The sequence below is a fragment of the Anabas testudineus genome, chromosome 3 (genome assembly GCF_900324465.2).
Source record: "Anabas testudineus chromosome 3, fAnaTes1.2, whole genome shotgun sequence".
Taxonomy (NCBI): Eukaryota; Metazoa; Chordata; class Actinopteri; order Anabantiformes; family Anabantidae; genus Anabas; species Anabas testudineus.
The window spans coordinates 7209547-7221522 of NC_046612.1; the positions used below are offsets into that span (position 1 = coordinate 7209547).

General features: G+C 39.8%; 1 protein-coding gene across 1 annotated transcript; it reads left to right on the forward strand.

The window, feature by feature from the left end:
* The first annotated feature begins 602 nt into the window (after window positions 1–602).
* On the forward strand, window positions 603–8267 carry aqp9b (aquaporin 9b). Its single transcript, XM_026378916.1, has 6 exons — window positions 603–728; window positions 1458–1584; window positions 3876–4013; window positions 4189–4307; window positions 4987–5204; window positions 7704–8267. Exons 1-6 carry the CDS (start codon window positions 627–629, stop codon window positions 7864–7866), a joined length of 867 nt encoding a protein of 288 aa, XP_026234701.1. The 5' UTR covers window positions 603–626; the 3' UTR covers window positions 7867–8267.
* Window positions 8268–11976: the final 3709 nt, after the last annotated feature.

Below are 11976 nucleotides of genomic sequence, written 5' to 3' on the forward strand. Positions count from 1 at the left end.
TTCTGTTCGTAGTACAGGTTGCAGTTTTTTAACTGAAACCGTATTAAGTAAAAAAATAAATACATGTTTCTTATAATATTTGCATTTTCAACAGATTCGTTTTGAATTTTACTGACTCAGTTGTCAATAAAAATAAACTTTATTTCACTGTCGCTGCTGATATTCATACAGAACATAACCAACTAATATATAAAGAACAATTTGTGATTAAAATGACAGCTGGTTTATTATTATTATTTCAATCTTAAAGACATTAAAAAACTACATGAGATTTGTTTTTCTTATTTTTTTACATGAGACCTGGCTCCTTCAGGTCTCGGAGTTTATTGAACCATCGCATCTTTAAGATTTCCTCTAAGATGTAATTGATGCATCTCAAAAGCTGGATTCAGTGGGCTATTCAGCAACTGTTACATGTGGATGTTCTGGGAAATAAATCTTAGTGCTTTTTAAAAAGTAGACCCCTTGTGGTTATAAAGGGAAATAGATGCAGAAAGCTTAACGAGCCTGTGGAGCGCACCGAGTGGGAGGCGGCAACCTGCGCTCACAATTACACGCAGACTCCCGACACTTATTAGTTGTTTGTTCTGGTCGGAGGAAGACATCAAGGAGGCGCAGAGAAAAAAATGGAAAACGAGTTTAAGAGGAAGATAAAGGAGAGATTTGGCCTGAGGCGGGACATCTTTAAGGAGTTCCTAGCGGAATTTCTGGGGATATTTGTCCTGATAGTGAGTACCTCCCTCTGCACCTGTCACCCAGCTTAAACAGCCGCTTTAAAGCTGTGAACCAGTATGCTAATAAGGTGTCAAACTGGGACTCCAGGGACTGCTGTCTCTCATATGTCTCTATTAACAGGCTGTACTATATTTGAAGGATATAATAGTGCTCTCTCTTTGATGTGCTCAGCTGTTTTAGCTTTAGACACAGTGTTTGTAGAAATCATAACAATGTGTGACTGTTGTGAGGCTGGTATTTATCCACACAGCTCAGCAAAACGTGTACCGTAGCACCACATTTTAATTTATGAAACAATAAATGAACTAGAAAAGGAGTTTAAAAGCTCACTTTTCAGAGAAGTATTCTAGTGCTTCAAGTGCACCGTCCTTGTCAACTCTGAGCTCCACCTGTCAACTCTGAGCTCCACCTGTCACATCTCTGGGCCCATTTTAAAGCCTGAGAGCAGTGATGCAGTTTCCACAACAGCCCTTTTTTATGTTTGCATGGCTGATCGGGTCTCAACACCCACTCCCCTCTAATTTATTGCCTGTCTTTTACCTAATAAGTGGGGGATTCATTATTTTTTTCAGAAGCTCTAACTTGGACAAATTGTCCGTGACAGTCGATGGCTGTTGGTGGACAAGAGGGCTAGTGTTAATAGACGGTATAATTGGAATAATTAAAAACAATTAGTCTTTCTACCTCCACCCTTTGTGCTTCTGTTCTTTTCTATGTCCCAGCTTTTTGGATGTGGTTCAGTGGCCCAGACGGTGCTCAGTAAAGGGGAACTAGGAGAGCCCCTGACGATCCACATTGGTTTCACTCTGGGAGTCATGATGGCCGTCTACTTGGCGGGGGGAGTGTCAGGTAAAAAGTCGCTCACGCTTCACATGAATACAGCTCACAGTCAATTACAATACAGAATCACCCACTTCTCACTTTCCACTACTTCAACAACAAGTAGTGTTTGTATATTTTCACTCGTTATGGTTTTAGCTGCTATTTTTCTGGTAAAAATGTCAGAAAATGGTGAAAAATGTCACAGCTAATATGTTTTATCCTCCAAAGAAGTTCAGTTTGGAGTGTTAAAATCAGCATTTATAACACCTGAGGCTTCTTAGTGAAAGTAAAAACAAGGAAACCTTGACCCCAGAAATCTTCATATAACGGCTGGTAACAAAGGTCAGCTCTCAGTGTTTGTCTGTGGTGGAGAGCTGATCTTTGCTTGTGGATGTCCGACCCTCTCTTTGCTTGTATAGCGCCACACTTCCATTGGGTTACTTTGTGTCGCTGTTGTCTTCATCTTCAAAGAATTTGCATGAAAAACAGCTGCAAGAAGAAAAGAAAATTAGTACCCATTACTTTTCCAATACAGATCATATTTAGTCTTCTGATATAACTTCCAGTGTTACATAATGGAGAGCATTCAACATGTCATAACCTTTTTTTGTGGCCTAGAAGGCAAGAATAACTGATGCTAATGGGGAATGTGGCTTGAATCAGGGATACACTGAGTGCTGTTGTTTAATTATCCTCTCTAATGGGCTGATTCTCAGTGTAAGAGTGGTATAAGTGAGGTTGAAGGATGGAGATATTGTGTCCCGATGTGCAAATGGGACTTCATTGGGTACATTCCTCGAGGATTACAGCAAAAAGAGCCGTGTGTGGTTTGCCAGTGCTGATAAGGATAGGAGGGGATCGTTGTTAAATGTCACAGTGCTTCCTGAGCCACACTGGTGAATGTCCATTAAACTGCAATTAAGGGATTCAGTATGCCAAGGGTTATACTGTGTGGGATCCAAGAGTTGTTGTATACTCCCATCAAACAACAGTGGAAAGATGAGGTCGAGCAAATGTTGCGGTGCCTAATGGCATAATAAGTGAAGAAAGTAAGAGTTTGACAGCTAGGCCGGCTCCATCCACAGGTAAAGAATCACCCACCAGCTCCTCCAGTTCTCACAAACACGTTAGATCTTATTATGTCATCTGTGCAAAAAACAAAGCATTAAAATTAGATTTTAATGACCTCTAGTGAGAGTCAGGCTAGTTCCAGTCTTCGTGCTAAGCTAAGCTTTATTTCTAATAAAGTGCTGAACACATGTTGTTTGTTTTTACCGTGTAAAGACATTAAATTCTTCCGTAGGTTTGATAGACGATGGAAAGTGACACACAGTGAAACAAACTTTCCATCTTTTTGTTGTAGTGATCATTCGGACTCGATAGTTGTGCTACACATTTAATGAAAGCTATTGTAAACTTCAGAGGAACAGCAGAAAGGCCTGAGGACAGGAAGGTTAATATATGGAGAGCTTTTGCTGCATGACTGGGCCATTCAGCCCTGGGGTCCACAGCTCAGTGGGAAGCTTCTGTCCAACGACATCTCTGAAGATGATCATAGGTATTGGACTAATGAGCTTTACTGGGGCATGGGTCTCTGGAGAGGAGGGGGGTCAGGTGTGACAAGCCTGCCTTTGTTGGCTTCCCTGGCAGGGTGGCCCCATAGGAGAAGAAAACACAATTGTTTTCACTTTGTAGTCTCAGATTTTAGATGACAGTGTACCGTAAGTGTGACACATCATGGTCACTCTAATGACCTGCAGTCTACGTGTGCCTTAAGCAGATTCAGGCAGATTATGTCAGATGCAATTCAGACAGGCAGGTCTGGCTGGTTGTCGTGGTCAGTGTTTATGAACAGTACGGGGAGATTAACAATGGGCGCATGGCTGATACCCCCAGTGGTGTTACCACAGTGAGGTCAAAACCAAGATCCCCAAGTGTTAAATAAATGACCCCACACTGCCATCACTGCCCACTAACAATTGACTGGAATGTGTTCAAACACATCTCTTTAGGACAATGTGGAATAAACGAAAACAGCCCAATTCTGAAGGCACACAAACCCAGTGCCCTTTGTTTGAAAATGTCCTGACAGTTTTGAATGAATGAGTCGAAGAGGCTTTGAACTCCACTGATTTCACACGTTAGAGGTCTTGGACAGTGCATGTGTGGAAAAAAAACATACAGAAGCTTTTGTGGCTTATTGGTTCAGGAACGTGAAGCATTTTTCGACACTTTCTGACGTTTTAAAGATTCAAATATTGATGACCGACACTTCTCATTTCCATTTGTTGTTCATCTTCTTTGTTGCTTTGCTCCAGGAGCCCACGTGAACCCTGCAGTCTCTCTGGCCATGGTGATCCTGGGCAAACTTCCTCTAAAGAAGTTTCCTGTGTATGTGTTGGCACAGTTTCTGGGGGCTTTTGCTGGATCCTGTGCTGTCTTTGGGTTTTATTATGGTGGGTGCAAACATCTACATATTATTGTTACAAGGCAAAAGACTCAAATCAGTATTTGATATATTTTTGTCAAATCTACATTTGAGAAAAAGTAGAACCAAATTGTACTCTGTAAGGTTTCTTTCTTATTATTTTTGGGTGGTTGCCTTTGTCTACTGTACTTTATTTTTCACAGATGCTTTGATGGAGTACACCAAGGGAGAATTTGCTGTGACTGGTGAAAATGCCACAGCCAACATATTTGCATCTTATCCTGCAAAACATCTCTCAGTCCTGAATGGGTTTCTTGATCAGGTGGGGTTTAAAACTAACTATAAATGCATGAGCAGTTTCCCCTGGTAAAATAATATTATATTCACGTATCAAGGTCAAGAATGCAAACAAACAAACTTCCACATAATATGAAAGGAAAACGTGTTTTCAGTCTGATATGAGCTGCTATCTTTGGAGGGACTCTCACATCCTTCTGTATGGAATTATTGATGCCATAAGATGCCAAACATTTCCCAGCAGGACTGGGTGCATGTGGAAGCCACTGGCACATGCAGAGATGCATGCGAGGATGCATTTAGTGCAGTCATGGGTATGAATATAAGCCGACATGGACATGTGAGTTGTTTGGGCAACTAGCTAGAACGTGCACAAGATGTTAGTTTGTGTATTTCTCGAGGCAGTTACAACATTAAAGGTCTCAAAAATGTGTTTTTTTTAAAGTATGAAATATCTTTTTTAAATAATATGTTTAATATGTAGAAGGTTACATTATTTAATAACCTAGAGAGAGTGTGTTTTTAATGGACAGCCATATGGGGTCTGATAAAGACTGAAACCAGGCGAAAGGTGAAGCCCTATAATAAGCTTAGACAGTAACACCACAACAGACGAGGTAACTGAAAAACATCCTCTCAACAACAACAACAACTGTTTCTTGAATACAACATTGTGCTAATTGCCTGCTGCTTTTGTTTTCAAGGTAATTGCGACGGCTGCTCTGATCCTGTGCATCTTGGCCATAACTGACAGGAGGAACATCGGGGCTCCAAAAGGCATGGAGCCTCTGTGTATTGGCCTGATCATCATGGCTATCGGAGTGTCCATGGGTCTAAACTGCGGCTATCCAATCAACCCGGCACGAGACCTCGGACCACGCTTGTTCACAGCTGTGGCCGGATGGGGCATGGAAGTGTTCAGGTAATGTTACTGAATACAGACAAAAAGGTGCCGAGGTGTTCAAAGGGCTGTGTTGGGAGAAAAGATATCCTCTCACTGTTATCACTTCCTGTTACACACATGTGATGTAGAAAATTTTAAAGTTTAACCAAGTAGCTTCCTTTTACATTTCCACAAGAACAGCAGCACCAGCAGCTCCATCTCTGCTCTCTTGATTTATATTTCAAATGTCACATGTGTATTTAACAGCTGGTCCTAGAGCTCAGTGGAAAGACACAAAGAAGCAAAAACCAAACCCTCCCCCCAAAAAGACACAAAATGCAAGCAAAGCAGTCCAGTTTGTTTGCCCAGCACTGGCCTTGAGCTTGTCCTGGTGAGACCCCCGACGCTCACAGGACAGACAGAATTATTTCCCTTTTGCATGTCCTGCTGTCAGGATATCTTGGTTCTACCTCCTGGACCATCTGATTTGACATACATAAGATACACAGTAGACACTTAACACCTCTCTCTCTCTATAACATATAACATATGTACTGTTTTAACCAAATGTGTTAATTAATAATCATTAGTTTTATGTACTGGCTGGATAGCAGAGTGTTAACATCACAGCCCTCCATGCAGGAGATCTGGATTTGAATCCCAGCTGTGATCTACCTCCAGTAGGGGTCCTTAGGCAAGACCTCCTACCCTGCCTTTGCCTTGTACCTTGTATGGTGGAGTTACAGTTAAATAAAACATAATAACATCACAGAGCAAATGTGCCACTCAGAAATGGCAGCTCGTTCCACCTTCATTGGACAAATGATCTGAAAGGCTGTGTGCTGTAGGGACCACCAGACGCTATTTGTTGGCAGAGCGCACTGGGCGACATTTCACATACAGCCTACAGATTGCAAACACAAGTGGGGACAAGGTGCACCCCTGTCTCACTTTTATTTTGGACTTTGTTAAGAGTGCAAACAAAGCTGCTATGGTACATGTATATAAACTAAATGACTCACAACAGCAGACTTTGTATACCATCATGCAGAAACATTTATAAGCTAGATAAAGAAGCTTCTGTGGCCACTGACTATCTATACAGGGCTAAGATAGTTGCCCCCAGCTCTGTGATCAGGACATTATTCTTCTTGAAGTCCCAGAGTGGAGTCTTCTTTCCAGTATCTTGATTTAGGCTTTCATTCCTAGTGAGGTAAAGTGGTTTGATCTCCGGAAAGTTGGATGACGTTCCTCTGGCTGCCTCTTCGGGCTCCGAGGACAACTACGTTAATTTGGGTCAGTTCTACAGATGCTTGTATCAGCTCCATCAGCACCAGGCTCTTTCCCACTAAATCCTTGTGATTTCAAAGAGGCATGTCAAGTGTTTCACCCTAAAACAAACAAAGCTTCAAGCACCACAGGAGCTTATCACAACCACTCTGGCACCTTTCCATACAGGAGCTTTCTAACCAACCAGTGGCCTCTGCCAACAAGATGCCGTAGACTCAAAGCTTCCAGATCCTTCCAGGTCACGTTTAGTTTCTCAAAGTGTTTCTTCCGCCTTCAAGTGTCCAGTCAGCATTTCCTGTTAAGAACAGTTTCCTGTTTTCTGCTGACTTTCCAGAACATCTTAAATTGCCCAAATGATGTTCTTTGTTACACATAAATAAAGAGAATGCTGCCCTTTATTGGTTTATTCCTATTATCGTTGATACTTCATTAATTTTGTGCTTGAAATATAAACACACTCATTCTATTTGTGATATAAATGCAGAACCTACAAGCACAATGTCATATATCAGACTAAAGATGTTCTTTTCACACTGGATTGTAAAAGGTGGCACCGAGATCCACACAACATCCCCAGAGCACCAGTGTGACCCACTGTCTCCTGGCCTGATCATCTTAACTGTAGTCATAGATTAAAGTCTGTAATCCAGCCACCTCCCTCCTGCAGTCTGCTTCCTGAATGCCTACAAACGAGAAAGATGACCTGGTCAGACGCTTGTTTACTTTCAGGCCTGTGCATCAGATCTGTTAACTGAAGCCCTTTCACCTGCAGTAAAGGCTCCTTACAGCCACATTGACCGACAGGACTCTAATCTCTCTGGCTAGGAGTCTGTCTGAGGCTGACCAGAGTCAGAAAGAGGACACATGCAGTAGGTCTAACACACAGAGAGAGACACTTAAGACTTGTAATCTGGGATAACTGTGTATAAGTCGCCTGACGGAGGTTGATACAAACATAAACATTCAGATTGTGTAGGTTACTTAATTTAAAAGAACACTGGTGCAATTAAGTAAAGTATGAGAGACAGAGTTAAAACACAACATCCAATAAATACATATTAATTTAATGATGAATATGTTTTAAAATGTGTTTAAAGACAAATGCATCATGTTTCCATTCAAGGTAAAAGAAAATAGTTTTCTCTTTTCCATGGTTAAAGAGGAAAGTTTAAGATTTTAAAGGTTTGAATCAGGCAGGATACTGTGTTAGTAACAGTAATTGTTGAAATGTGTGCATCCTCACTGCAGAGCTGGAGGTTGCTGGTGGTGGATCCCTGTGGCGGGGCCCATACTGGGCGGAGCAGTCGGAGCAGGCGTTTACTTTGTCTTCATTGAGTTGCACCATCCTGAGCCTGAAAAGCAGGAGGAGAACAACATCCCGGACAAATACGAAATGGTAACTATGAGTTAAAAGTTTAAACCGGGCTTGCAGAGCAAAGCAAAGACACAGCTGATTTTCCCCCTCAGACGGCAAAAATGTTCATACAGAAAATACAAAGCATGCACTGACTACACAAAGTCCCAGTCATATAAAAACATGCATGAATATTTTATGAAGCCTTTAAAATCCCTGTTTCTAGAAGGTCTGGTGTGTTTGTATTCAGAGGCTCTTTCATGTATCAAAGCATTAAACTTGCTTAAAGAATACATTAAAAGTCAGACTGTTCCTTTAAAACCACGACAGTATAATCTCGCATGTGAAGTTTCCTCTTCGCTCCAACTATGCAGTATCCTCTATAGTCTCGTCTACTCTCATTAGAAATATTTGCCAAGTGTCTGTACAGCATTTTTATTTTTACTACACAGGGATGTTAAATATACACAAATATTGTTCATGTAGTAAACTGTTGAATTAATGTGTAAATGTGCAAATTTACAAAACGTAATGTGTTTTTGCGATTGTCTTTCACCTCATCCTTTGCATGTCTTTGCAAATGCTTACTCTCAGTATTGTAGTTTTTATAACACGTTTCTGTAGAAATCCGGCCTTAAATCATCACTTTCATTTTGTACTTTTTCACTCATTTCCATAATATAGTTACACGCAACCTATGATATATCACTGGATTAAGACCCTTTATATTGAAAAGCCATAACTCTACACAAGACATTTAACTATCCACTTTTTGCAAACCAAACCTGTTTCCAGCAGAAACTTTTTACAAATGTCACTGAATTTTTATGAACTGTGTTTGAGTCAGTGCACGTGCTGAATCAGGGAAAAAACACTGACTGTAACTGTTTACATACAAACTCTTCAGACTGAGGTAAAGTGTGTAATGAAAACACATTTCTGAGATAGTTTACGCTGGCTTCCAAGTTCAAAATTGGAAATTGGACAACAACAGAGTATTACAAAAGGAACAACACTGTTTGGAAATGTAACTTGAAGGTTTGTATCCTATGAGCACAGAAATGTGCATTTGTAAAGACAATCTCAAAATCAGCAGGCCGTGTTTTAGTATAACAGGACGTATAACCCTAACGTGGCAGAGTGGATAACATGCTGTGGGCACCACTGTCAGGCTACATCTGTTGAACAGGTGTTTACAGTGGCAAGAAAAAGTATGTGACCCTTTGGATTGACCTGGTTTCCTGTATGTTTTTTTTGTTTGCGGTCATTCTGTAGTAGCTTTACTTAAATGCTGTATCACCCAACCTCTGCTGAGCTTTAGCTGGACAGCCACCTTGAAATCATCCTGTAGGATGCCTTGATACATATGGACATGTATTCTTCATGACAACAAGTTGTCCAGGCCCAGAGCCCTTTCACTGCAAGTACAATCCAACTTGAGTTACATCAGTCGTGGAGTATCTGGGTGCTCTTTGACTAACGTCAGGCATACTGTGATGTTTTTGGAGATCAGCTTCCTCTGTTGTGTCCTGTTATACAGCCATTCTTCGTTATGCCTTTTGAATTAATCTCAGGACTTCACAGAATTAAACCATCTCCACTTATAGGCCGTTTGTCTAACTGCAGACTGACGAACATTTAAACTTCTGACCCCAGCTTATTTTTTTTCTGATATCATTCACCTAAGCGTGTAAGTCACATACTTTTCAACCCACCTGTAAATGTCCAAATTACATATTCAACATAAACAAAAACAATATAACGATTTCTGTGTTATTAGCTTCAATAGATTGTAATTGTAATTTTTTTTTACTTAAACTAATTTGTACTACACATAAATGCAAGTGATTCTAAAGTGTTCATTTACTTTGTCTTGCTACTAAATACATATTATTTTGTAGTGTGTAGTGGCATGTTTATAATAATTAAAAGTTGTTTGTTTATTCTGTGAAGCAGAAAAGATGCAAAGAAGGTCATGAAACCAACATTAAAAACTGATGTGAGGTTCTGGATTAAACAGCAGTGTATCATCTGGTCCTGCTTTTGTGAGAATGATTATCATCGTGCATGTGACCCACTGTATGTCTGAATGGGAATAATTACAGTACGGATGATTGAAAAGCAGTTTAACGTGTTTGTTTTAATGAAACACGTTAAACTGAACCACTTATGAATATAAGTGGTTCACGTGTTGGTGTCGCTGTCCCGCAGCCTGTCAGGGAGTAACATGTAATCTTTGCTGTTGTTGTTTATTTTATGCTGCTTTTTAAAAGGTAGTTTCCCAACACAGTGTAATTCTCAAATACTATCTGTCTGAATCAGCTTTCGTTTACACTATTCATCAAAACCTAATATAGAATAAAGTTTGTTTAAAAATGATTTGCTTCTTCATACTTTCTTTTATGACAATGTAAAAAATTTTTACAATGACGTCTAAATAAAGTTGCTTATTGTTTTATTTAGAAATGATACAATTAAGAATGTCAAAATAAATAATAACAGGTTTACTTTCCAGCTAAAAGATATGTTTTATTAAATATAAATGCACAAAAGCATAACAAAGTAAATGATTTTCTGAAGGTAACTGAATTTGTGGGTTTCAGATTGTTTGTAGGAGTCGTTTGCTTTTTAGCCAGACACTATTCTTATTATCTAATAGGAAAAAATGCATTTTGATATTTACTACATCACTGTAGTACACTGTAATACACTGTAGTACACTGTATAAAACACAGATGACTGAGAGTATTCAGTTAAACCTGTATTATGCATACTATTTGACTTTTTTGTGAATATTATCAGCAACGTCTTTTTCTCCTGCTTTGAAAACACAGCTCAATAAAAAAGGTCAGGACAAGTCAATATGTCCAAAATTGTCTTCAACAAGTCCTTCAATCTAAACGCCCTTTAAGTTTGCTGATCATAAAAAAGAAAAGAAAAGAAAACACTCGGGTTGCTACAGACCAAATGAAGCCATTAACTGCAAATAAAATCTTCAATCACCACTGTAGTGCAGCCATCAGTAAATCTATGCACTATCATCAATTTCCAATATGAGTAACATGTATGGCGCAAATACATTAAAGTTTCAAAGCACACAGCCGACAAAACTTATATAACGTCATGGAGAATAGATGAGGAGTGTGTTTTTGTGGTTCAGTGGTTTCAGAGCTCTTCTCCACAATCCATCCTCGCTTTGAGTTGGGCACTAACAGCTTTACATCAGCGTGGACTGCTTCAGCCGAAGTAGTACTTCAGTTTTACCATCATTGATTTGAATAGGAATAAAATATTAAGTCTTAATTCTAAAACAGGACTTTGAAGCTGAACCTTCCTGAAACTGATACAAGTTTTAGGTGTTTTTCTGTCCACAGAATGAAGGCAAGTCCCTGCAATGTAAATGCATAAACAGATTAATGTCCACACAATATTAAGAGTTAAACAAGTACACACACACATTACTTGGAAAAGCAAAGGTCCAAAAGGTCCAAAAAGGTCCAAGGTACAGCATCAGTTACAAAGATTAATAAGCAGCAAACATCAAAACATCAAAACAAGCTTTATTTATTGTCTGAGAGTTATAAAAGAAAAGAAGGCAGTTGTGGGGAGTAAGACTGGACTAGTATCAGTACATGAGGGTCTCCATGACCATTGTGTGACCATTAACCTTGTTTGTGTACTGTGCTTACTCACGCCATTTACCTCAGACAAACAGTCCAATGAAGAGGTGACAGGACGTGTAACCTGTGACAAATGATTGATTTTGTTGGATCGTTTAACTTAAAAAAAATAAAGATTATCTTTGAGTATAATTCGTTATTAGGCTGCAACTTTCCAACTGTTCAAACATGTGTTGCAGCAATGCAGGAAAGACCCACATTAAATTCTTGTAGAGTTTACTCACTGACGTTTGGTCCACAGACAACATTTTATCCAGACACTGGTGGTTCTGTAGGTTTACACGACATGTAGCAGGACATTTCTTCTACTTACAGGTGAAACATGTACCTCTCCGCCATTATCAGAACATTATACCGCATCCCCCTCCCCGTTCATACCTCTGCTCTTTTGCAATGTGTTTGATCTACACAGCCCAGCCCCCAGCCAATCAGAATAGGTCCAAATCCTCCTGATCCATGAACGATTACTCCCAGTGTCCCTGTTTTT